The sequence below is a fragment of the Rhincodon typus genome, chromosome 7 (assembly GCF_021869965.1).
Source record: "Rhincodon typus isolate 14 chromosome 7, sRhiTyp1.1, whole genome shotgun sequence".
NCBI lineage: Eukaryota > Metazoa > Chordata > Chondrichthyes > Orectolobiformes > Rhincodontidae > Rhincodon > Rhincodon typus.
In genome coordinates this window covers 95847804-95875690 of record NC_063338.1, presented here as the reverse complement: position 1 = coordinate 95875690, position 27887 = coordinate 95847804, and the positions used below count along the sequence as shown (strand labels likewise).

Here is a 27887-nt window from a genome sequence, read left to right as displayed (position 1 = left end):
GTGTGTGTTAGGATATAGGCAGCCGATGTTTGAGTTGCATTGAAAGTACAACCACTGAGGCATTGAAATGACTGTGGTATTGCAACTTGGACTGCTTACATAGTTGGAGAGAGTTTAAACTAAACTGGCAGAGACATAGGCACCAGCACAAAGCGGAAAGGAGGAATAACTTGCATAAAGTGAGTGCGGGAGGGTTTTAGAGAAGGAAGTAGTTCCACATTAGATAGGAGTGGGCTGAGGAAGACCACGAGAAATACAAAGACAGTAGTTTACAATGAGTGTACCTAAACATACAAAGTGTGGTGAATAAGGCAAATCCTAAATTGAGTCTTTATTCTTTTATGCAGTACGTTAAATGTATTTTACTGAGTTGGGCTAGTGTATCCCTTTTTCATCCTGTGCCTACATCTGTAAGAATTGCTAACATTTCATTAAATATTTATGTACAGTTTTTTTATATAACTAAACCTGACCATTGTTATTCTTTTTCATCCAGTGTGTCTGTTTTTTTCAAAATGAAGTGCACCCTGTACCAGCTGCACATCCATCAGCAGTCTGCCCTTGTGGAGGAAAATTCACACCCATTCTTTCCAGCAGTCAGATAAGAATTGATATGATGCAGGATAAGGCCTTTCAGCCTATTATGTCTGCACCAATGGTATTCTTTTGTGCCAGTCTCCTGCCTTTTCCCCATATCCCTGCGCACCATTCCTATCCAATGAATTATCTAATGCCTTTCTTGAAAACCTCTGTTGAACCTGCCTCCACCATACTTCCAGGCAGTGCTACCCTAACTGCTCATTGTGTAAAAACATTTTTATCACATCAGCCTTGCTTCTTTTGCACATCACTTTAAACCTACACCCTCTTGTTCTTTTTCCTTTTACAAACAAGAATAGTTTTTCCCTGTCTATTTTATCCAGCCCATTCATGATTTTGAGAAACTGTGTTAGATCTCCTCTCAGCCTTCTTCTCTCCGAGGAAAATAGTTCCAACTTCTTCAATCTATCCTCATAACTGATGTTTCTCATTCCTGGAACTGTTCTTTAAAATCGCGTCTGTAGTCTCTCCAATGCACTCATATCTGTCCTATAATGTGGCACCCATACTATGCACAGTACTCCAGCCGAGGTCTAACAAGTGTCTTACACAAGGTGCACATCACCTCCCTGCTCTTACACACTGTGCCGCTAATAATAAAGCAGGGAAGATGATGGCCTAATGATATTATTGCTAGACCCAGGTAATGTCCTGGGATCGTGGCAAATGGTGGGATTTGAATTCAATGAAAAAATCTGGAGTTTGACAGTTGTCAGGAAGACCCCACTTGGTTATCTTAAGTTTTATTCTATATTATTGTTGATGCTATTTTATCTCATTCAAAGCAACATTTATAGTGCACAAAAACAAAATTACTGGAGAAGCTCAGCAGGTCTGGCAGCATCTGTGAAGGAAAAAACAGAGTTAACGTTTTGGGTCTGGTGACCCTTCCTCTGAGGACCCAAAACATTAACTCTGTTTTATCCTTCACAGATGCTGCCAGACCTGCCGAGCCTCTCCAGCAATTTTGTTTTTGTTCCTGATTTATAGTGCTACCATCAGCCTTTCTGCAGTGGGCTGGGCTGGAGAATGTATCGGGTGCCTGCCCGAGGTGACAGCCTTGGCTAAGTGGGTTGCATGTATGCTGCTGAACCATTGGTTTGTAAGTTAAAGTCCCAGTCCAAAGGCTTGAGCACAAAATCCAGGCTGACTGTCCCAGTGTAGTACTGAGGGAGGATTGCACTGTTAGAGTTGTTGTCATTCGGATAAGATCTTAAAATAAGGCCATTCAGAGCAATATAAAATGCACCATAGTACTACTTCGAACAGGAGCAGCGAGTTCTTCCTGGTTTCCTAGTCAATATCTGACCCTTTGACTACACAAGAACACATTACCTGGTCACTATGACATTGCAGTTTGTTGGATTTTCCTGCATGTGACAACATCTTTCCTCATTGCTATTGACTGTACAATGGGGTTGGGACATACAGAGTTATGAAGAGTGTCCTATAAAATTGGATTTAAAACAGTTGTTAGTGGTGTTGGGAAAGTTTAAAAATGCAGCAAATTGGGAGAATCTACGTATGTGCATGAGAAGTAACTTTTAAGTTTTACTTGCACCAATTCAGAAATCTTCCTCAGAAAGCCCTCTTCTTCTAGACAGCTGCACCCAGTATTATAGTTGTCCTGAATCAGTCCCTAAATTATCATGCTTTTCATGTCCTTCCCTCACCTGTGACTCATTACCAAGAGCTCCTTTCCTGTGCCTTAAGCATCCTTGTTGCAAAGGGATGATCAAAGAGCTATGAACAGCCGCAAAAAGCTGGAGGGGGTGTAGTGCTATTTTGAGGAGTTGATCTGATTCTCTGACTCCTTGATGGTAATCTTGGTGATGGGTGCAAAATGGCTATTTAGGAGGAGCTGCAAATATTTGATGTATACTTGGCAGTAAGCTCTATATGATGTAAAGACCCTGCAAACGGTTCTGCATTTCTTTGAAAATTATTTTTTAAACATATTGAACTTTTCCAGTGATTTCTCCATATTAAACAGCTCCACACCTCTTCTGGACTTTGTAGGCACCAACTCGAGTGCAAACACATTTCTAATCTTAATTAGTTTTTCAACTATTTTAAGACAGCAAAGGATTTTGCAAGAAATTTACAGTGGAGAAATAGGATTTTTGGCCCAAGTTTATGCTCTAGATAATCTTTCTTCCCTTCTCCATCTTATCATACAAATGTATGGTCCTATCCTTTCTCCATCACCACCCTGTTTTATTTCTTCTTGAATTCATCTGTTTTGTTCATCTCAGTTCACCTCCGTCATCTGAAACACTCCATTTTAAAATCTAAAGCCAGCTATTTGACACAACTTCATTTGAGACAACTCTTAATCAATGTAATTCCCTTCTTCTCCTTCCACCTTGGGTTTGTGATCCTGCAACTACCATTCCTCATACTCTGTTGCTAGAAGCTAAACAGTGCTTTAAAGATGGTGAAGGAGAGTGGACCTGAAAGGGGCCTGAGACTAAAGATCTCTATTTGGGGCTTGCAATGCACAAGTTAGCTGCCACATTCCATGTGCTACATTAGTGACAATCCTTCAAAAGTACTTCATTGGCTGTAAAGCACTTGAAAATATCCTGAAGCATCTTTATGTTTTCAGAAATTTTTGGAGGAGGTTGTGGCATAATGGTAATCTAGGTTAATAACCGAGGTAAGCATTCTGGGAAATGAATCCTACTACGGCAAATGGTGAAATTTAAATTCAATAAAATTTGGAATTAAAAGCTGTTCTCAAGGTGTAACAGGTATTCTGGCACCTATGGGATCTGGGTATTATTGGCTGCACTAGCATTTATTATTGCCTATTCCTGGTTGTTCTTGAGAAGGTGGTAGTGAGCTGTCTTCTGCTGTAGTCCTTTTGCTGTAGGTAGACCCACATGCTGTTAGGGAGGTACTTCTGTGATTTTGATCCAGTAATACTGAAGAAGCAACAATATATTTCAAAGTCAGAATGACGAATGGCTTGAAGAGAAACTTGCAAGTGGTGGTGTCAAAATCTTCCTGCTGCCCTTGTGTTTCCAGATGGAAGTGGATGTGAGTTTGGAAGATGCTGTCTAAGGGGTCTTGGTGAATTTCTGCAGTGCATCTTGTAGATAGTACACACTTCTGCTACTGAGTGTCGGTGGTAGAGGGAGCAAATGCTTGTGGATGTGGTGCCAATCAAACTGCTGCTTTGTCCTGGATGGTGTTAAGCTTCTTGAATATTGTTGGAGCTGCATCCATCCAGGCAAGGGAGGAGTATTCCTGCACATTCCTGACTTGTACCTTGTAAATGGTGGACAGGATTTGGCAAGTCACGATGTGTTATTCACTGCAGTATTCCTACCCTCTGTTCTTGTAGCCACTGTGTTTATATGATGAGTCCAGTTGAGTTTCAGTCAATGGTAACCCCAGGATGTTGATATATTTTACTGTACAGAAGAAATTAATGGGATTTGTGATTAAATGTGTCTGTGTATGTATTAATATCATTTTTAGTGCTTGGATTTTCAAATAGTGGCATTTTGAGTTGGTTGCTTACGTGAAGAGTTTTCTTTTTAAAGAAATAATTGGGTCAGTCAGTCTTCAAGAAACAATGACCTAATCCAGTATGTGTCACAAGAGCAGGAACCCCCAGAGTTTTCCTCCATTGTTTGTAACAGGGAGTGTAAATTTTGAAGAATGTCATGGCTTAGTGGGGTTTTTTTTAATATCACTGTCAGATGTGGGTGTCTCTGGTTTGGCCAGCACTTATTGCCCATCCCTCATTGTCCAGAGGGCAATTAAGAGTCAGCCACTATGTTGTGAGTCTGGAGTCACATGTAGACCATTGCCTCCCTTACTATCACTAAACTATTAATCCAGAGATTTAAGTAATGTTCTGGAGACCCAGGTTCAAATTCTGCCACGGCAGATGATGAAATTTGAATTCAATAAAAATCTGAAATTAAGAGTCTGATGATGACCATGAATCCATTGTTGATTGTCAGAAAAACCCATCTGGTTCACTGATGTCCTTCAAGAAAGGAAACTGCCATCCTAACCTGATCTGGCCTACATGTGACTTCAGACCCACAGCAATGATGGTTGACTCTCAGTTGTCCTTTGGGTAATTAGAGATGGGTAACGTATACTCGTCTGGCCATTGATGCCACATCCTGTGAATGAATAAAAAAATTTGAAGACTCTCGTTTTTGATTGGGGATAATCAAGGGCTCATTTTGACTTAGAAAACATTGAGATAGAAAGTTTTGAGGCAGTTCGGAGGAGTCCTGACTGGGGTCAGAAGCAAATATAGTTTCTCTCCCAGAAAGGAGTATAGAAGATTAGGGAAAGTACAGTTACCTCAGTAGAATAGTCTAGTTTGTCAAATTTTCAAACCAGGAATGTTGGTTAGACATTGCTGGTTATCAAAACCTGAGGAAGTCTGAGCTCTCAGTTTTGTGAGGATTCATTTACGAAAGCTTCACTGTTCATAAGAAAAGAATGTGGGGAATTGGTTCAGTCAAACTTAAATATTTGACATGGAGGTGTAATTTCTCTGGATGTAAATCTGTAATAGATAGTGACAGGAAAACAGATTAGACTTTTTGACTGTTGTTAAAGCAAATCTGTAGCCTCGTATGACTATGTTTCATTGAATGATGGCCAGGCAAGAAAATTTTTTAAAAATTATCTTTCCAGTCAGGTTGCATTCCATGGTATAAATGACATGTTCAGTAAGACCATCAGCTGAGACCATAAAACACTTAAAAGTCAATAAATTACTGGACTTTATGGCCTGCATCCTTTAAAAGAGATAATTACAGAGATAGTAGATGAGCATATGACCATGTGAAACAGGAGCAGGAGTCGGCAGTTCAGTCGCTCAAACCTGCTCTGCATTCAGTAGGATCATGGCCAATCGAACATTCCTCACGTCCACTTTCCTGCACTTGCCTCATAACCCTTAACTCCCCTATTGATCAAGAATCTATCTCTCAGCCTTAAATGTTCAGAAGGACTCTGCCTCCACCGTGCTCCATGGTAAGGAGCTCCAAAGACTCTTAACCACTCAGAAATTCCTCCTCATTCTCAGTCGTACATTGGGGTTCCTTTATCCTGAGTCATAGTCATGCAGCACGGAGAAAGACTCTTCGGTCTAATTCATCCATGTAGACTAAGTCTGCCACTTGCCTGCATTTGGCCCATGTCCCTCTAAACCTTTCCCATTCATATACCAATACAAATGTCTTATAAATGTTGTAACTTTACCTGTATCTACCACTTCTTCTAGCAGTTTGTTCCACACATGAACCACCCACTCTGTGAAAATGTTGCTCCTCAGGTTCCTTTTAAATCTTTCTCAAAGAACAAAGAAAATTACAGCACAGGAACAGGCCCTTCGGCCCTCCAAGCCTGCGCCGATCCAGATCCTCTATCTAAACCTGTCACCTATTTTCCAAGGATCTGTATCACTCTGCACTCTGCCCATTCATGTATCTGTCTACATATATCTTAAATGATGCTATCGTGCCCGCCTCTACCACTTCCCCTGGCGACGCGTTCCAGGCACCCACCATCCTCTGCGTAAAGAACTTTCCACGCATATCTCCCTTAAACTTTTCCCCTCTCACCTTGAAATCGTGACCCCTAGTAATTGAGTCCCCCACTCTGGGAAAAAGCTTCTTGCTATCCACCCTGTCTATACCTCTCATGATTTTGTAGACCTCAATCAGTTCTCCCCTCAACCTCCGTCTTTCTAATGTAAATAATCCTAATCTACTCAACCTCTCTTCATAGCTAGCGCCCTCCATACCAGGCAACATCCTGGTGAACCTCCTCTGCCCCCTCTCCAAAGCATCCACATCCTTTTGGTAATGTGGGACCAGAACTGTACGCAGTATTCCAAATGTGGTCGAACCAAAGTCCTATACAACTGTAACATGACCTGCCAACTCTTGTACTCAATACCCCATCCGATGAATGAAAGCATGCCGTATGCCTTCTTGACCACTCTATCCACCTGCGTTGCCATCTTCAGGGTACAATGGACCTGAACACCCAGATCTCTCTGTGCATCAATTTTCCCCAGGGCTTTTCCATTTATCGTATAGTTTGCTCTTGAATTGGATCTTCCAAACTGCATCAGCTCACATTTGCCTGGATTGAACTCCATCTGCCATTTCTCCGCCTAACTCTCCAATCTATCTATATTCTGCTGCATTCTCCAACAGACCCCTTCACTATCTGCTACTCTACCAGTCTTAGTGTCGTCTGCAAACTTGCTAATCAGACCATCTATACCTTCCTCCAGATCATTTATGTATATCACAAACAACAGTGATCCCAACACGGATCCCTGTGGAACACCACTGGTCACAGTTCTCCATTTTGAGAAAGTCCCTTCCACTACAACTCTCTGTCTCCTGTTGCCCATCCAGTTCTCTGTCCATCTAGCTAGTACACCCTGGACTCCATGCGACTTCACTTTCTCCATCAGCCTACCATGGGGAACCTTATCAAACGCCTTACTGAAGTCCATGTATATGACATCCACAGCCCTTCCCTCATCTATCAACTTTGTCACTTCCTCAAAGAATTCTGTGAAGTTGGTAAGACATGACCTTCCCTGCACAAAACCATGCTGCCTATCTCTAATAAGCCCATTTTCTTCCAAATGTAAATAGATCCTATTCCTCAGTATTTTCTACAGCAGCTTCCCCACCACTGACGTCAGGCTCACTGGTCTATAATTACCTGGATTATCCTTGCTACCCTTCTTAAACAAGGGGACGACATTAGCAATTCTCCAGTTCTCCCGAACCTCACCCGTGCTCAAGGATGCTGCAAAGATATCTGTTAAGGCCCCAGCTATTTCCTCTCTCGCTTTCCTCAGTAACCTGGGATAGATCCCATCCAGACCTGGGGACTTGTCCACCCTAATGCCTTTTAGAATACCCAACACTTGCCCCCTCCTTATGCCGACTTGACCTAGAGTAATCAAACATCTACCCCTAACCTCAACATCCGTCATGTCCCTCTCCTCGGTGAATACCGACGCAAAGTACTCATTAAGAATCTCACTCATTTTCTCTCACTCCTCACATAACTTCCCTCCTTTGTCCTTGAGTGAGCCAACCCTTTCTCTAGTTACCCTCTTGCTCCTTATGTACGAATCTCCTTATGTACTTATCTCCTCTCATCTTGAAAATATGCCTGCTGGCTTTGAACTCACCCGTCCCAGGGAAAAGACCTTTGCTATCACATTATCTATGCCCCTCATGATTTTATAAACCTCATTAAGGTCACCCATCAATCTTCAACACTCCAGTGAAAAAAGTCCCAGCCTATCCAGCCTCTCCTTCTAACTTAAACCTTCCACTCCCATCAACAGCTTGGTAATATTACTGAACCCTGTACAATTTAATAATATCCTTTCTATAGCAAGGTGAGCAGAACTGGACACAGTTCTCCAGAAGAGGCCTCACCAGTGTTCTGTATAACCTAAACATGATGTTCCAACTCCTATACTCAATGATCTGAGCGATGAAAGCAAGTGTGCTAAATGCCTTCTTCACCACCCTGACTACCTGTGATGCAACTACGTGCTTGAACCACTACGTCTCTCTGTTCAACAACATTACCCAGGGCCCTATCATTAACTGTGTAAGTCCAGCCCTTGTTTGTTTTACCAAAATGCAATACCTCACATTTATCCAAATTAAACACCATCTGCCATTCCTTTAATCCATCGGCTGAATTGATCAAGATCTCTTTGTAATCTTAGATAACCTTCTTCACTGTCAGCTATACCACCAATTTTGGTGTTATCCACAAACTTACTAACCATGCCTCCTAAATTCTCATCCAAATCATACGCTGTCTCCTAGACTCTCCCAAGAAGGGAAACATCCTCTCAGCATTTACCCTGTAAAGCCTTTTAAGAATCCGATATGTTTCAATGAGATCACTTCTCATCCTTTCAACCTCCAGTGAGTAGAGTCCCAACCTGTTCAACCTCATCTCATTAGACAATCCCTCCATACCAGGGATCATTCTAGTGAACTTTCTCTGAACTGCATCAAATGAAATGATATTTTCCTTCAATAAGGGGACCAAAACTACTCACAATACTGCAGAAGTGGTTTCCTCAGTACCTTGTACGGTTGCAGTAAGACTTTCCTACTCTTACACTCCAACTCTGTTGAAATAAGGGCCAACATTGGCTTCATCTTCCAGAAGTCCCTGAATTCTCAAACCATGTCCATAGACTGGAAGTTAGTAAACATAATTCCGGCATTCAAAAGAAAGGAGGTAGAGAAAATGTGAAATTGTACGCCATTAGGCATGACAGCTGTCGTAGAGAAAATCCTGGAATCTGTTATTATGGACATGGTAACGGCACTTGGGGAATTGGAATATAATTAGGGAGAAAAACAGGGATTTGTGAAAGGGAAATCGTATTTGGCAAAACTTTGAGTTTTTTCAGATTGTAACTGGCAGGTTAGATAAGTGAAAATTAATGAACCAGCTACAAAAACAAATGCACGGTAACACCACAACTTGCAAGTTCCCACCTAAGTCACTCACCATTCTGACTTGGAATATGTCACCCTTCCATGTCGCTAGGTCAAAATCCTCTCAGTAGCAGTGTTGTACTTACACCTTGTGGAGTCAAGAAGGTGGCTCATCACCACCTTCCTGAGGCCAGTTAAGGATTGATAATAAATGCTGGTTGAGTCAGCAGTGTCCACATCCTGTGAAATAAATTTTTAAGAACCTTAAAAAATGTTAGTCTATTCTGATTTTCAAATAGCCATCAATAATGTATTATAAATGAGATTATTGCAAAACGATTAGAGCATAAAATGGTGCTACAGCAATATATTTAATAGATTGAGGATTGATTAACAGAAAACAGTAGTACTGAACAGGCCATTTTTTTTGGTATGGCGGTTGTGACTAGTGTGACACTACAAGATTCAGTGTTTGGACCAAGCGTAATGTGTCCAAACGTGATGTTGCAGAGTCTGCAGAGGGATAAAGACTGTTTCAGTGAGGAGGCAAGAACAAGGCCTGTGGAATATAATGTGGGAAAGTACAATTAACAACTTCAGAAGAAAAATAGGAAAGCAGAGCATTTATTACTGCTCCCAATTGTGCAGTAGACAGTTAAGAGCCAACCATATTGCTGTAGGTCTGCAGTCACGTGTAGGCCAGACTAGGTAGGGATGATGGGTTTCCTACCCTAAAGAACATTAGTGAACCAGATGTTTTTGACGACAATTGACAGTGGTTATATAGTCACCATGAGGATGGCTTTTAATTCCAGATCTTGTTTTATGGAATTCAGTTTTCACCATCTATCATGGTGCAATTCAAGCTTGTGTCTCCAGAACAATAGCCTAGGGTTCTGAATTACTAAGTCCAGTATCGTTGCCACTTTGCCCACTTATTTCAATGAAATCTTATTGCAGACCAGATCTGGAGTATTGTGTACGTATTTAGTCTCCTCATCTAAGGAAGAATGTGGTTGTTTTAGAAGGAGTGCAATTAATGTTTGAACAGCAGATTCCTGGCTTGTTTTATGAGAAGTTGAGTGAACTATATTTCCAAATTCAGAAATGTGGATAATTTCATTAAAACGTGTAAGGAACTTAATAGGCTGGGTGCTGAGAACATACTTCTTTTGACGGATGAGTCTAGAACAGGGAATCACTGTCTCAGAATGAGATTGTAGCATTTAGGCCTGAGATGTGGAGAAATTCTTCACCCACTATTTCAGATATTTGGAACTTTTTACCCAAGAGAGCTTTGGATAGTCCAGTCGTTGAGTTTGCTCAAGAGATTATTGGAATGAAGAGATATGGGGATAGCGTGGACAGATGGGACTGACACAGATCAGTCATGATCGTTTTGAATGGGGGAAGAGGCTCGGAAAGCCAAATGGCCTATTCCGGCTCCTAGTTCTTATGTTTTTATGGGGTTTTTATAAATTGTATGATGTGATTTGAACTCTGTCTTGTGCTGAAGCTTTTTCTAAAAGATTCTAAATTTCCGTCCCAGGTGAAGCAGAGCTCTCTACGCTCTCACATTGGTGTAGTGCCTCAGGACACCGTTCTCTTCAACGACAGCATTAGAAACAACATCCGGTATGGCAGAGTGACTGCAAGTGACAAGGACGTAGAGGAAGCCTCTCTAGCAGCTGATATTCACGAGCGGATAATTACTTTCCCTGAAGGTATGAGAGTGTATTCTGTCTTTGTTCGTTTGGTGGTAGCAAAGACACTTAGTATCCAATCACAGTTTCTAGAAGGCCCTGTTGAAATAAGCAAAGATTTTCAAACACATTCTTTGGAATCCTACATTCACCAGGTCAGTTTGGAGATCCCCTGTAAATCTGCATATTTCTGCAGTTCTTGGCCTGCTGGTACAGGTACATTATTTTAATTACCTTACGTTAATAATTATTTCATCCAATGACAACACCATTTTCTTTTGGGTAACTGATACTGTCTTTCAAAAGTTATGACCAGGACGTACCTGGAGTGTAAAAAAAAATTTACAAATTATTCCAAATGTCAAAAGGCCTACACTTATTCCATGTTGCCTCCATTCCCATAAGCAGAAAAATAAAATTTTTGAATAGAGGGAAATTAGCTCTCCCATTAGGGTGTATTTTTGTTGTGCATGGAGAAGACCATTTCTGATGCATAGCTTTTTTCATTGGATGTAGCAGGGCATTTGTTATTCATCTTTAATTGCCTTTGAACTGAGTAGCTTGCTAGGTACTTCGATTTATCAGACACATTGCTGAGTCTAGAGTCACATGTTCACCAGACTAAGTGAGGATGCCAGATTTCCTTAACGAACCAGATGTGTTTTTAATGACCATTTATAACAATCACCCTCACTGAGACCAGCTTGAGATTCCATATTTATTTGTTGAATTTCAGTTCCTCACGATGGGGTATCTGGAACAGGTGAGAAATTTTCGAATCAACCTGTTCAGAGATGTTATTAGTTATGTTATTAGAACAGGTGAGTCATGAACCCAGGCTTCCTGGCCCAGAGGTACAGACAGTTACCATGCCTCTGCTAAAGTCCAATGAGCATTGCCTGTTCCCTAAAAAGCTCTGGAGCTATTCTGATTTACCCTTAGGGGCTCTTATGGTGCAGTGATAGTGTCCGCACTTCTGAGGAAGACTGTCTGGGCTCAAGTTCCATCTGCTCTAGAAGTGTGTAATAACTTATAGCTGGACAGACAAATTAAAGAAAAACGTTCTGAGCATGATTACAATCTCCAGCTGTTTGTAACATGTCATGTTCTTCAGGTTATGATACCCAAGTCGGGGAAAGAGGACTGAAACTGAGTGGAGGAGAGAAACAGAGAGTGGCAATTGCCAGAACAATCCTGAAGGCTCCTCGGATTGTTCTTCTAGATGAGGTACTTAAGGAGTGAAATCACAGAAATTGCATTGAGTCTGAGAAATGGAAATAAAAATTATTGATTACAAGTCTGAAATCGACATGATACCACATTTCACTAGAAATAATCAAGCTTGTTCCTTAACTCTCAGAACCGTGTCTGTGCATTGTTAAAGAATCCAGCTTTAAGCTGAAATTTGCTAAGTTTTTGTTTTACAACCTCTATTCCTGACCTAATGCTAACTAATACAACTGGTTCCGTCTCCTCAAAGAAAAAATGGCTTGTATATGCAATCTCTGTATGTTCCAAAACATTTTACGGTCAATGACTGACATTTGAAGTGTAGTCACTGATAGAAATGTGTGGGAGCACCTACTGTGCTAAATGTAGAGCTTCTTATTATCTGACTGAAGAATCTAGTTGCTTCTAAGCTTAAAAAAACATAGTTGTTCAAATGTTCACTCAATATTTTACACTATACGCTTTCAATAGCTGATGGATTGGCTGAACCTATTTGTTCACAGTCTGCTAATGAATCTTTCCACTGTCGTGTTTCAGTGTTCTAATCATTCATCTTCACTGCATTTGAACAGGCTACATCTGCTTTAGACACACAAACTGAAAGAAACATTCAAGCCTCCCTGGCCAAAGTCTGCGCCAACAGGACCACGATTGTTGTGGCTCACAGGTAATGTTATAATAAGACTGCTTCAGGATTTTTGCTGCTTGGAATTTAGAACTAAACACTAACGTTGTGCAACTTGCCTTAAGTGAAAATAAATTATTCTGAGTTGCCATTTAAGCCTTTGAAAGGAATGCCTTTGAAAAGAACTGAGGATGGAGCTGTCCAAGGTAAGAAAGGGGAGATGTTGGATTTGCAAAACCAGTAGCAGAATTATCTCCCAATCATTGAAAGGCTCTTAATTTTCTTTAATCTGTCAGAAGACAGGGAAGATATTGTAGTGTATTAATTCAAATGATAAGTTGTGAAAGAACTGGAGCTGTAGACACTCAGGAAATGTAGAGCTAGATGAATTTTTGATTGGTAAGGGAATCAAGAGATAGTAGGTGCAGAGGGATGTCAGGAAATTGGAGCTAAAGGCATAATCAAATCAGCTATGAACTTATTGAGTGGCAGAGCAAATTTGAGGGGCTGAATTGCCAGTTACTGCTTCAATTTCTTATATAGTCTTTTTTTAAATGCCTTAAATGAGATATGGAAGTCAATGACAGGCCAGTGTTTGTTACCTGTTCCTAAGGGATCTCCACTTTAGGCAAGAAGTGAGCACGCGATCATTCTTGACTTCAGCCTTCAAATGTTAGACCTGTTCTTGTAGCCAAAGTATCTACCTGGCTTGTCTAGTTTGCTTTCTGGTTAATGATAATTACTCTGGAATATTGATAGTGGGGCTTCAATGATGATAATGCTGTTTAATGTTAGATTCTCTCTTATTAGAGATGATCTTTGCTTGGCACTTACGTGGCTTGAATGCTACCTATCACTTAGCAGCCCAAACTTGAATGTTGCTCTGGTCTTGCTGCATGTGCACGCAGATTGCTTAAGTATCTGAAAGTTTGCAATTTTAATATGACACGACAAGATCTGGCCAAAGTGAGCTTGGAGCAACTACATTTAGCAAATTCTACAGCAGAACATCGGGAGTCTTTCAAAAGGAAATAGTGAGAGTGCAGGAATAAATTGTTTCTGTACAAGTGAAGGGTGGGACCAACAAGTCCATTGAACTCTGGATGTTGAGGAATATACAGGATAAAAGGGAAGCCAATGGTACACGCCAAATGCGCAAAGCACCAGAAACCCTGGAGGCACATCGAAAGTGCAAGGGCTTACTTGGAAAGTGAAGAGTGGAGCATGAAAAAGCACTGATGGGTAAAATAAAGAAAAATCCAAACGCATTTCATAAGTATATTTGGAGCAAGAGAGAAAGAGTAGGGCTGATTAGGGACTAGGGTAGCAAACTATGTATGGAGCCAGAAGATGTAGGTGACGTTTTAGCTAAGTACATTGCATCTGTTTCACTATAGAGAAGGATGATGTAGGTAAAGAAATCAGGGAGAGGGACTTTGATATACCTGAACAAATTACACTTGAGAGGGAGGCAGTATTAGCAGTTTTAGCAGGCTTGAATATATCACCAGACCCGATGAGATGTGTCCTAGGCTGCTGGGGTAGGCAAGGGAGGAGATTGTGTGAGATTAATTTTCAAATCCTGACTGGACACAGAACAGGTATCAGAGGTTTGGAGGACAGCTAATGTAGTACCACTGTTCAAGAATGCTGCTGGAGATAAATCAGGGAACAATAGGCCAGTGAATCTAACATTAGGAGTAGAGGAACCTTTGGAAAAAAAATTTTGAGACAGAATTAAACTCCACTTGGAGAGGCAAAGATTTGTTAAAGATAGTCAGCATGGCTTTGTCAGGAGGAGAATATGTCTGGCAGATTTGATTGAGTTTTTCAAAGAGGTGACTAGGTGTCTAGATGAAGGAAATGCAGTGTTGTAGTCTACGTGGCTTTCAGTAAGAATTCTGACAAGTTCTCACATGGGAACTGGTCAAGCAGGTAAGAGCCCATTGGATGCAGGACAATTTGGCAAATTGGATCCAAAATTGGCTTCGTGGCAGGGGGCAGAAGGTCATAGTCAAAGGTTGTTTTTGTGACTGGAAGCCTATTTCCAGTGCCATATTGCAGTGTTTTGTGCTGGGTTATTTGTGTTTATAGTGCACATTAATGATCTAGACATGAACACAGGAGGTTTGATCAATAAGTTCACAGATATTGTGATAATTGATGGTGAAATAAATAGCGAGGAGGAAAGTTTTAGACTTCAGGGCATTATAGACTGCTGGTTAGATAGACGAAACAGTGGCCAATGGAATTTATTCTGGCATAATACAAGGTGATGCATTTTGGGATGATGAACAAGGCAAGGGATATATGAGATGAATGATAGAGTTTTAGAAAGTACAGAACACCTTGGTGCAACTGTCCCTTGATCCTTGAAGGCAATAAGTCAGTCGAAAAGTTAAAATGGCCTATGGAATGCTTGCAACTTGTCCTTATTATCTGAGGCATTAGATACAAGAGCAGGGAGGTAATGATGTAGCTATATAAGTTAGTTAGGTCACAGCTCGAGTATTGTGTGTATTTCTGGTCACCACACTATACTGTACTAAGGGTGCAAAGAAAATTCAGGGATGGTGCCTGGGCTGGAGTGATTCAGCTATGAAGCGAGAGTAGATAGGCTGAGGTTGTTTTCCCTGAAGCAGAGAAGGCTGAGGGTGGACATGATGTACGCAATTTGAGGGATGTAGATAGGTTGGAGAGAAATAAACTTTTCCTTTGGTAGAGGGGTTGAGAATAGATAGACTTGATGAGTGGCATGGTCATGATTAGGTGAAGGGCTTTATTGCGAGCTGTAAAATTCTCTGATTCTATGACCATTGCAATCTGCCTGTCTAATCCCAGAGCCCAGAAAATCTCAGGATTCAATAATGGAGCACAACTAGGCTGTGTACTGCCTCTAATACTGATCCTATATCAGTGACTTCATGTTCCATCTGTTAAACCCAGATGGAACTGTTTGTCTCACTCTGCCTCGGTCATGCCACACCCCACATTGGTCCAATCAACATTGTTGCAATTGATGAATGGTGCCGGTTCTTTTATGCTGTAATTGACCGAGTGTGTTACAGATGTTTTAAACATCAGACATTACAGGCTTCTCCCTGACCAAATCGCACTTACAAAAAATACAAACTGCTGCCCGTATCTTAAAAACACTATTGTAAAAATGCTACACAGAAATTGTATTAAGCTGAAGTTTTAAATTTTTCTTAATTGGGTTATGGGCATCACTGGCAACACGAGTATTTGTTTCCCATATCTAATTCTCATCTCTAATCTGAGCAGTTTATTAGAGTATTTCAGAGGGCAGTTAAGAGTCAGCTACATTGCTGTAAGTCTGTAGTCAAATGTAGGCCAGACGAGTAAGGGTAATTGATTTCCCTCCTTTAAGGGCATTAGTGGAGAACCCTATCTCACGCACACACATGGTACCACACAGTACCATTGTAAACATGGCACAAAAGAGCTGGGTAAACCTAAGACATTGAACACACAACAGAGCCTACTACTTGGAGATTACAACTGTTGGTGGACAGTTTTAAAAAAGATGCTTTACCTTGATAACTTGATGTTAGAAGAATGCAAGCTAAGTTAAAGTAGAAAATCATATCCTGCCTATGGCTGCTCCGAGAGCTGGAAGACTCTATATCGTCAGGTGGTAAAAACAGGCGTGTGTACAGATGGAAGGTTCTGTGTTCCCCTAAGTGCAGGGCTTTTACTAAGCATGTAGTGTGAACATGGATGCTGCTTGCTGTCCTCTAAGGGTTAATGCTGTTTTATTTTCCTTTCAGTAAATAATTGCGGTATGAACAAAGGCTTGGGAACCTGCCGTGGCATCCTCCCTGGCCTGCTGTGTGATGACAAATTGTAAATACATATCCTGCTCTTTGATCTCTGACTAAATGTGTGTCTGTCAACAACTTTGATCTTCAACCTTATTTACTAAAAAAACCCGTCCCCCCCCCCCCCCCCGCCCAAACGTTTTTGATGTGGGTAGGGTCTGTTTATGAGGAGCATGTATGCCATTTGGGGAGGAACAACAAGACTTCTGGCAGTGGCTTCGGCTGGTGACCACTTCCCATTGGGCTCAAGTGAAACAGTAAAGATAATAAAAAACATTTTTAATGATTTTTGGCACAAAGATGTTTTCAATCGATTGACCTTTTGAAGTGCAGCAGCTGCAGCTAGTGGGAGCACTGTGCTGCCACATGCTGCACTCAGCAGTTTCCTGTGTACAGCAAGAGTGCAGGCTGCAAAGAATTGGAAGTGTAAAGATAATGACAGTATCTTGAATGAAAGGCCTGGTAGGGGCTTTAGATGAAACTCCACTGGAGACTTTTCCCTGAAAAGAGACATTGGAATCCAGATCTATGCAGGAAGTTCTGGGCAGTTCAGTTACTGTTTCAGAATAGAACTAGCAGCATGATGAGCTTAATGCTGTTTAGTAAAATTTCTGCAGCTAATGGCAGTCCATAAGAATACAGATAGCGTCGATCCTGTTATGGGAGACAGATCCTTTGGCAGCTTTAGGTTCCTGAGTAATTTAATCTTTAATCAGCATTTTATAATTGACGTCACTTTATTTCTTCTGGGATGTCTCAATTAACGGGCTTCAGTTGAAATGGAAATTAGAATCACAGCAAGAATTGCAAATATGTAGTTTGGTTTGTAATTCAAAGTCTATTTTTCTACATCACTTCAGTTCAAATAACTTGAATTTATACAGCTTTTACAGTAAATCAAAGTGCTTTACAGTCATAAGAAGTAGGAGCAGGAATTGATCAATTGCCCCTCCAAGCACACTCTGCAGTTTGTGTGATAATGGCAGATAATGAGCTTTAGCTCCACTTTCTTGCCCACTTCCCATATCCTTTGATTCCCTGAGAGACCAAGATTCCACCTCACAACACTAAATGATTGGCCCTTATCCTAAGATTGTGCCCCCAAATTTTAGATTCCCCAACTAGCTTGAATAATCTCTCAGATTTTACGCTATCAAGCACCTCTTCAGCTTTTTCTTTCCATCAGAATGTTGTTCAATGGGCAGCATTTATTGCTCACCCCTGAGGGGTGTTTAAATTAAGAGTCAACAACATTGCTTTAGGCTTGGAGTCATGTACAGATCGGATTGGGTAAGGATAACCGATTTCCACCACTGAAGAAAATTTAAAAAGTAGATTGTTTTTAGCAACAGTCCAGTAATTGCACAGTCATCATGACTGAGACAGTATTTTTATCCTACATTCATTTGAAGTTTTTGAGAAGATTTGTAGCTCAGCTTGTGGATGAAGTTGTAGACTTTCTCGCCAAGCCGGTGTGTTTGGTTGCAGACGTTTTGTCACCCTGCTAGGTAATATTGTCAGTGCGCCTCCGGTGAAGCGTTGGTGTTCTGTCCCACTTGTTATTTATATGCTTCGGTTTGCAGAGGTAGTTGACATCACTTTCAGTTTTTTGTTTTTCAGTGGTTTGTATATCGGGCCCAGTTCAGTGTGTTTGTTGATGGAGTTCCGGTTGGAATGCAAGGACTGTGAAAAACATTACATCAGCCAAACTGAAAGAAAACTGACAATAAGGATACACGAACACCAACTGGCCACCAATAGACATGACCAATTCTCACTGGTTTCAATACACACGGACAAAGAAGGACATGAATTTGACTGGGACAACACATCCATAATAACACAAACCAAACAGAGACATGCCAAGGAATTCCTGGAGGCCTGGCATTCCAACCGGAGCTCCATCAACAAACACATTGAACTGGACCTGGTATACAAACCACTGAAAAACAGAACCGGAAGTAATGCCAACCGCCCCAGAAAACTGAGGCATATAAATAACAAGCAGGACAGAACACCAACGCTTCACCGGAGTCGCACCGAGTGTTACCGAGCAGGGTGACAAAATGTCTGCAATCAAACACACCGGCTCGGCGAGCAAATCTACAACCTCACAATAACATTATCACTATGCTACCGTCCTCCATACAGTAGCCTTTGTTGTCATATACTGTTATGAAGCCTCATCCATTATTGGTATTTTTTGAGGACTCCTGTCTGAATGATAATTAAAATTTGTTCATTTGAGTTGCTGAGTAGATACCTGGACTGAAGGAACACAGTGGGACATTTTAGGTTAAAGACAATTACTGTCCTGACCTGATTGTTTGCACCTACTGAAGTCATATGTCTGTGTTTATGGTTTACAAAAGTATAGTTATTTGATCATAGAATCCCTACAGTGTGGAAATAGGCCCTTTGGCCCAACAAGTCCACACCGACCCTGCAAAGAGCATCCCATCCAGACCCATCCCCCACCCTTTCCTTGTAACCTGCATTTCCCATGGCTAACACACTTAATCTACACTTCCCTGAACACTATGGGCAATTTAGCATGGCCAATCCACCTAGCCTGCACATCTTTGGATCGTGGGAGGAAACTGGAGCACCCAGCAGAAACCCATGCAGACATGGGGAGAATGTGCAAATTCCACACAGTCAGTCACCAGAGGGTGGAATTGAACCCAGGTTCCTGGTGCTGTGAGGCAGCAGTGCTAACTACTGAGCCACTGTTTCCCCCTTATTATATTGTTTTGGAATCACTTAGTATGCGACCTGTAAAGAGATGAGATCTTTGCCACCTTTTTGAAGAATTCTTTTTGACGACCCCAGATGAGAGCTGAAAAGCCAAAACAGTTATTCACCCTTAAAGGCTTCTAGAAGACTTTCTTTGGATATCTTGAATATATTCAAAGAGATCTCAGAGGGGCAGCCACATATGTCTAGTAACAACTGTCTAGGTATGCAAGAACGCTAGACTTAGAGCAGACTAGAGCGTTTCATGGTTTATCATTTTATTCTCTGAGAATTAACAACTATTTTGGCCAGAGTATTTTCTTTACCAAAGTTAATCTACTCAGAGAAAGTTTCCCTTTTTTTTCCCTTTAATATGCGTGTGCACTTTGGGCTTACTTTGAAATGTCAATATTTATACTTTCAGATTGTAAATTGTGTTAGTCAGCTTTGTATCATTGTTGGATATGCTTAATATTAAATAAATCAGTAATTTTATTTTTTATTTTGTTAGAATTTTTTTAAAATGTGATCACATATGTGGATGAGGCAAATTCAGTTGCTGTAGTATGGATTTTAGCAAAGATTTTGACAAGGTCCCACATCAGAGACTGATTGAGAAGCACTTGGAATTGAGGGAAACTTGGCGAGATGGATCAGAAACTGGTTTAGTAATGTGACAGAAAGGGGAGTGGTAGAAAGCTGTTTGAGTGACCGGATGCCGGTGTCCAGCAGTGTAACACAAGCATCAGGACTGGGACCCTTATTGTTTGTTATATCCATAAATGACAGAGAGGACTTTGTGGGCAGCAGATAAGCAGATTTGTAAACAAGACCAAGATTGGTTGGGTGGTTAATAGGGAAGAAGATGGTTGTAGGTTACAGAATGATATAGATGGGTTGGTCAGATGAGCAGACCAGTGGCAGATGGTATTTAACTCTGATAAATGTGAAGTGACGCATTTTGGAAGAAGAAACAAGATGAAGGAGTATTTAATGAATGGCAGGACACTGGGTAGCTTAGATGAACAGAGGGATCTTGGGGTAATTATTCACTGATCTCTGAAGTCGGCAGAGCAAGTGAATAGATAGTTAAGAAAGCATATGGGACACTTGCTTTCATAAGTTGTGGCATAGCGTATGAGAGTAAGGAGGTAATGTTGGAGTTGTACATAATGTTGGTCAGGCCACAGCTGGAGTACTGTGTGCAATTATAAACACCTCACTACAGGAAGGATGTGATAGCACTAGAGGGGGTACAGAGGAGGTTCACCAGGATGTTGCCTGGGATGGAGAAATTGAGCTATAAGGAGAGACTAGATTAGCTTGAATTATTTTCTTTAGAGCAGAGAAGACTGAGGGGAGACATGATTGAGATGTACAAGATTATGAGGGATATGGACAGGGTGAATAGAGATCAGCTGTTTCCATTGGTTGAGGGGTCAATCACGAGGGCGCATAGTTTTAGGGTAAGTGTGGTGAGATCCAGAGGGGATTTGGGAAAAATCATTTCCACTCAGCAGGTGGTGGGAATCTGGAATGCACTGCCTGGGAAGCCTTACAAGCTTTAAAAAATATTTGGATGAGCACTTGAAATATCATAGCATTCAAGGATATGGGAGAAGTGCAGGAAAGTGGCATGAGCACACTTTTAGTGGTAGTTATGTTGGTGCAGACTCAATGGGCTGAAAGGCCTTTTCTGCACCATAAGAACCTATGAATCTAATAAAAACCTGGTCTCTAAATCTTTTCTTCTGAACCTAGAGAGGATATACTAAAGAGAGGATGCAGAGAAGATTTACCAGAATGTTGCCTGGACTGGAGGGTCTGTGCTATGAGGAAAGACTGGACAAGCTGTGGTTGTTCTCATTACAGCAACAAAGGTTGAGAAAGAGTCTTACAGAAATGAATAAGATTATGAGAGGTACCATTTACATTAGTAGAGACCTGAAAAAGTAGGGGGCATAGATTTAAGGCAAGAGGTGGGAGGCTAAGAGGAGACTTGAGAATAAATTATTTCACTCAAAGAATAGTGGGAGTATGGAACTAACTGTCTAAAAGGGTGGTTAAATATGAAACTCTTGTAACATTTAAGCAGTATTTAGATTTTTGCTTGTGTTGCCATAACCTCTGTGCCTATGGGCCAAAAGTGTGGTTGGTGTAGTTAGATCTTTGTTGACCATCGCAGACACAGTAGACCAGATGACTTCCTTCAGTGCTGTTAGTGTCTTAATGTAATGTAGAAAAAGATATAAATGGCCATATCATTAACAGGGTAATCCATTTAAATATATACTGTGACCAGTGTAGAGGTGGGATTAGAAAGTGACAGTATATTCCACCAGCCTTAGCCATCACAAAATGGAACATGGCAGCAATGAAATAAATAGCCAGGTAATCTGCACTTCAGTGATGAAGACTGATATTGTTAAATATTTTTCTGACACTAGATATGTGAACCCATGTGGAGCAGTGTCAAGTTGATGAAAGATTACATATCTGTTGTCAAAAGGTTGAATATAATAGGAGGAATGTCCAAATTAGTGTTATAATCCCAGTTGATATTAATATTGGAGACCTCAGATCCCAGAATGAAACCGGGCTTTATAGACAATAAGAATAATTTTTGCACTTGGTTACCCTGATGGTTAATCACTGAACAAATTCAATCAAGGCTTCCAGTGTTCTTTAACAAAAGCAAAAATAAACAAATATAAATAGAATCATAGAGATGTACAGCATGGAAAGAGACCCTTTGGTCCAACTCATCCGTGCCGACCAGATATCCCACATAAATCAGTCCCATTTGCCAGCATTTGGCCCATATCCCTCTAAACCCTTCCTATTCATATACCCATCTAGATGCCTTTTAAATGTTGTAATTGTACCCGCCTCCACCACTTCCTCAGGCAGCTCATTCCATACATGCACCACCCTCTGCGTGAAAACGTTGCCCCTTAGGTCCCTTTTAAATCTTTCCCCTCTCACCTTAAACCTATGCCCTCTAGTTTTGGTCTCCACCAGCCCGGGGAAAAGACCTTGCCTGTTTACCGTATCCATGCCCCTCATAGTTTTATAAACCTCTATAAGGTCACCTCTCAGCCTCTGGCGCTCCAGGGAAAATAGCCCCAGCCTATTCAGCCTCTGCCTGTAGCTCAAACCATCCATCTCTGGCAACATCCTTATACATCTTTTCTGAACCCTTTCAAGTTTCACAACATCCTTCCGAGACCAGGGAGACGAGAATTGCACATAGTATTCCAAAAATGGCCTAATAAATGTCCTGTACAGCTTTAATATGACCTCACAACTCCTATGCCCAATGCCGACCAATAAAGGCAAGCATACCAAATGCCTTCTTCACTGTCCTATTCCACCTGCGACTCCATTTTCAAGGAACTATGAACCTGCACTCCAAGGTCTCTTCGTTCAGTAGCACTGCCCAGGACCTTACCATTAAGTCCTTGCCTGACTTACCTGTCCAAAATGCAGCACCTCACATTTGTCTAAATGTATATGTTACAAGTTAAAAAGGTATTAAGATAAACTAAATAATATTTCAACCTGTTTCCGAACAATATCCATATAGATACTCAGTTCCAGTGTAGTGTTACTTCTTCTGTTTCAACTGTTTAATTTCTTAACTAATTGACTCTTTCTGGCTTTGATGGCCTAGTGGCTTCTGATAATCTAAACCTCTTTTTGTTCTGACACCTTGAAAACTTCTACACAAACTTTTTCAGTTTAGAGCCTTCACAAAATAAAACCCTGCTGCTCGGGCTGTCTTCTGAGCTGAAAGCCGATCCTGAACTCATCTCAAAACACTAGCTGTCCCTGCTCTATTTTCTCTGTCTATCAGCTTGATAAATACTTCATCAATTAACTTCACATGTATTTTATTTTCCTTTATTCGTTCATGGGATGAGGGCGTCGCTGGCCAGGCAGCATTTATTTCCCATCCCTATCAGAATTTTACCTATCCCATTCCCAACAGCAACCGCATTGCTGTTGATCTGGAGTCACATGTAGGCCAGACCAGGTAAAGATGACAGTTTCCTTCCCTAAAGAGTGTTAGTGAACCAGATGGGTTTTTCCAACAATCGACAATGGATTCATGGTAATCATTAGATATTTATTGAATTCCAATTCCACCATCTGCTGTGGTGGGATTCGAACCCAGGTCCCCAGAACATTATCTGAATCTCTGGATTAACAGTCCAGCGATAATACTACTAGGCCATCGCCTCACCACGTATGTTGCTGGCATCTAACCGAAATTGCATGCTTTCTTTGAAATGGTATATTTACTTCACTGTTCCAAAAGATTTTCTGACCTCTTTAAATAAAATTAATTTCATAGAATTGGAACCAAATTCTATTCTACTTTTACTTTTAAAATCCAAATTCTCAATTGGTAATATTATATTATACACCTTTTATCACATTAGCAGTGGTTAGAATTCTGCATGATACTGTTTTTTGTAAATAAGGGTGGGTATCATGTTGTCAAACAGAGCTGTACTGTCAGAATAGATTCATATGTCTTGTCTGTTTAAGGTCACAAATTCTAACAGTCTGCAGCCAGATTCTTAGGTCATCCAGAGGTTTATTGCTATTACAGAATGACGAGGAAGCAATGGCCCAGTGATATTATTGCTGGACTGTTAACCCAGAGAACCACATAATGTTCTGGGGAACCAGCTTTGGATCCCACCACTGCAAATGGTGGAATTGGAATTCAATAAATGTCTGGAACTAAGAGTCTAATGATGATTGTCAGAAAAACCCATCTGGTTCACTAATATCCTTTAGGGAAGGAAACTGCCATCCTTACCTAGTCTGGCCTGCATGTGACTCCAGACCCACAGCAATGTGGTTGACTCTGAACTGCCCTCTGCCCAATTAGGAATGGGCAATAAATGCTGCCTAGCCAGTGATGCCCCACATCCCGTTAAATGAATAAAACAAAATTTGTTGATTGGAAAGGGTTTGTAAAATTCTGAACTGAGATTGCATAAAAATAATCTCTAATATTGCCCTTTCTTTTTTCCTTCTCGACCTATTAATTTCTTGAAATGGGGCTTTTGAATCCTGATGAATGCTATCAAAACTTTATTTTGTAATATATACAAACAAATAGTTGGTAACTGGTTTCGACAACCAACTCCACATAAGCATGAGGAAAGAGAGCTATTAAGAGAATAAGAGATTTCAGGAAAACAACACCATCAACTTGCATTTATATCATACTTAGAATGTAGTAAAATGCCTTGAGGTCCTTCATCGAAGTGTTATCAAACAAAAAAATTACTCAGAGCCACATAAGTATTGCGAGGCACCAGACATCCAACCCAGATGGTCAGTGCCAGTGTTAATATTCCATGTGAGCCTCCTCCCACACTGAATGCTCAATGTAACTGTGTCAGTATGACCTTCAATTCCTTTCTTCTTGTATTTATCTTTCTGGCAATCCCACACACACATTAAAATTTCCCACAGCCTCTATATGTGATATTACGCGCACTGAGACCAGATGAAATATGTCTAGAACTCCTCAAGGAAGTAAGATAGGAAAAAGGCAAAACTGTTGCTCACACAGAAGCTATATAATAGCAGTTGAAGGATGGCAAATGTTACTTTGACATATGAAGCTTCAAATTAAGGAAGCATTTAGCCTAATAATGATAATGGGGAACATCCTTAAGAGTTACAGAGGAGGTAACCCTGAATTATCATCAGAACGTTATGTTCAGAAAGAGCAGTAAGCCTAGATTGGAAGTAATAGGTCATGTACCATGAATCTGTTGAAGTTCTTCGAAGAAGTGTTTAATTTGTGGCTGTGTGGTGGATAAAGGTCCACGTCTACTGTATGAGTCTATGATTCTTTGATTAAGACACTTTAACACGATTTCCTTGTTATTTTGTTTGTCCAATAAGAGACTGCAATTCAAAAATAATTCATTATACATAATCCTTTGGACTATCTCAAGGATTGATATTAAGCTGCTGGATAAATGCAAATCCTTTCTGTTTTGCTTAGTATAGCCTATCGATAAAAGGCAGTGAGTTACTTTCTTTAGTTAGTGTATTATAATTAAATAAAATAGAGTTTCATTGTTGGTATCCATTGCTGTGTGTGACTACACAAAAAAAAGAAAGAACTTGCACTTTACAGCTAATAAAGTACTATTTTCATACTTTCTTGATACCTAAGTGCCACTGCTTGTTGCCCATCCCTAATTGCCCTTGAACTGAGTGTGTTTGCTTGGTCATTTCAGAGGGCAAAGAGTTAACCACCTTGCTATGGATCTGAAGTCATGTGTAGGCCAGACCCAGTAAGGACAGCAGATTTCTTTCCCTCAGGACAAAAGTGAACTAGGTGGGTTTTTACAACAGCTGACAGTGATTTCCTGGTGGCCATTCGACTAGCTTTTAATTCCAGATTTCACAATCTAATTCAAATTTCGCAATCTAATTCAAATTTCACCATCTGCCACAATAAAATTTGAACGAATGCTCACAGATCATTAATAGTCCAGTGACAATACAGCTTTGCCTATTTATTTAAGAGGCAAAGTTATTGCTCTGGGATAGAAAAGGCACCCAGCACAAACCAGTATGTTTGATTCACCTGCACCCCTCATTCCAGTGGATTCTAGCCTTAGCTACACACTGACTAATTCAGTGAACCACTGTGAATAACTATAGCACATGTTTCCCCTTTTCCTCTCCCTGTCTGGTTACAGATGAAGACTCATCAGATTTTGTGAAGAGTTGGTATATTTTGCTCCCTTTTCTTGCCTTTTGATATTCTGTCAGGACTCCTACAGAATTGCTTGTACTTGGCCAAGTTTGAGTCTCGATGAATCAGGCGTAATTATCAGGCATGCTGGGAGGTCATGACCCGGATACTCTAGGCTGGGTTCACTGCACGGAGTGGGAGGACGGGCACCAATTATATTCCTTTGAAGATGTTTGTTGCTTTATCTACAATCTGTTTCCATTTTACAGCTAGTGCTCAGAGATAAATCTAGTGTGCTGTCTGTCATCTGTTATAGATTCCAACCTGACCAAGCTGAAAGTTCTGGTTTGTTCTCTTGTGCAGCACCCAGTGAGGGAGCAAGTTTATTTACATCTTCCTAGTACACTGATTGATGTGCTTTATCAGTGATTAGTTGAAATGTACAGATCTTAGACTCAGTCATTGGTCTGTGCTGAATTAAATAAGCAGAAAGATGATGGGTGAACAGAAGAGGTTCACCAATTGTCTTGTATTTGAAGGATATGCCCCTTATTTAGATGGTTTGTCCTGTGTCCTTTAAGGTATGCCTTTTATCCAAAATCTTGAATTCTAATCCTGAAAATCTCCGGGGTGAGTTTGAGTGATTCAAGTTGGACTACAGTTGATTGAGTTGACTAGCAGAGGATAATGTAGTAATTTAGCAAAATAAATTGTAAGTTTTAGTTGATTTTAAACAAACCTCATCCTTGATATAGTGGTTTTAAGACAACTCCCTTCCAACCCTTGTACTGTTGAAAACCCAGCCCCTCAAAGCCAGCAGCATGCCCTTCCCCTGGTGACCCTTATTTTGTTTCATAACAGTTGGCCATCCTGGATCAGATTGAGACGAGTTGTGATGCTGACAGCAGAGTTCTGTTTGAATAAAAATGGACGTGATGGAAGATGGGAAGCTGGCCAGGAAAATAATGCTATTGTCAGATCTGGAGATAACAAAGGAATAAACAGAATTAAGAGGAGAGAATGAGTCAGTGGGATTTGTGTGACAATGAGCCAGCGAAGATCTGATAGGCAGAAAGACTGTGTAAGACCAGAGAGTATGTCTCATCTTTGGTTGCAGTAATAAATAAGCAGGAGAGAGGAGGATCCAGAGACAGTCACCACCAGCTAAAAGAGTGGCCTCCCCCAGCTCACTGTCTGCCGTCTTGACTGATCCTTAACCTGTCATCATAGGAACTTGGCCTGGTGAATTGCCTGGGATACCTTTCTATCATCAAGACGCTGCTGGTTGCCACCTCCGTTGGCTTTGCCTTCCGCTCCTTGTGGTAGCGGTCGGTGGAAGATTATTAGTCTTTCATCCTACAGCAGAGCCTAGTTTTCAGTTGACTCAGATTTTCCCTGAACCTCACTCCACTGGAACCATGTGGTTGTTAGTATGCAACAACCACTCCATGTTAAAACAAGCAACGCAGCTTCCATCCTCGTGTCATGCTGCCCTGTGCCAGAGTTATAGAGTGTCTGCAGTGCTTGGTCTATCCTAAAAGCCACCATTGTCAACACCTGTGTGGAGACACTCAGTCTCTCAACGAGGAAACTAGACCTCAGGTGCAGAACATTCCTGAATTTGCAGTTCCACCAAAACTCGAGCGAGAGGAAACAAGCCTTCAGGCAACCGAAGACCAAGATGCAATAAAGAACCCATGGCCTAAAGAATAGATGGTATGCAGAGAGAGTGCAGGAGACTCAGTACCTCACCAACATCCACACCATACACGGCTTCCTCAACACAATCAATGCCATCTATTGCCTGAGTACTGCACTGAAAACCACAAAGGGAGCATCACTCATCGAAGACTGAGGGGCAGTCAACACTGGAGAGGGCACTTTGAGGACTTCCTCAACCAAGACACAGCCTTTGGTGCCAATACA

General features: G+C 41.0%; 1 protein-coding gene across 1 annotated transcript in view; it reads left to right on the top strand.

The window, feature by feature from the left end:
• Window positions 1-27887, top strand: part of abcb6b (ATP-binding cassette, sub-family B (MDR/TAP), member 6b) — a 114469-nt gene that overhangs the window by 69045 nt on the left and 17537 nt on the right. Inside the window, exons 6-8 of the mRNA XM_048599284.1 lie at window positions 10616-10810; window positions 11904-12016; window positions 12592-12686. Of these exons, the coding sequence (XP_048455241.1) occupies window positions 10616-10810; window positions 11904-12016; window positions 12592-12686 (403 nt within the window). The remainder of the gene's footprint in view (window positions 1-10615; window positions 10811-11903; window positions 12017-12591; window positions 12687-27887) is intronic.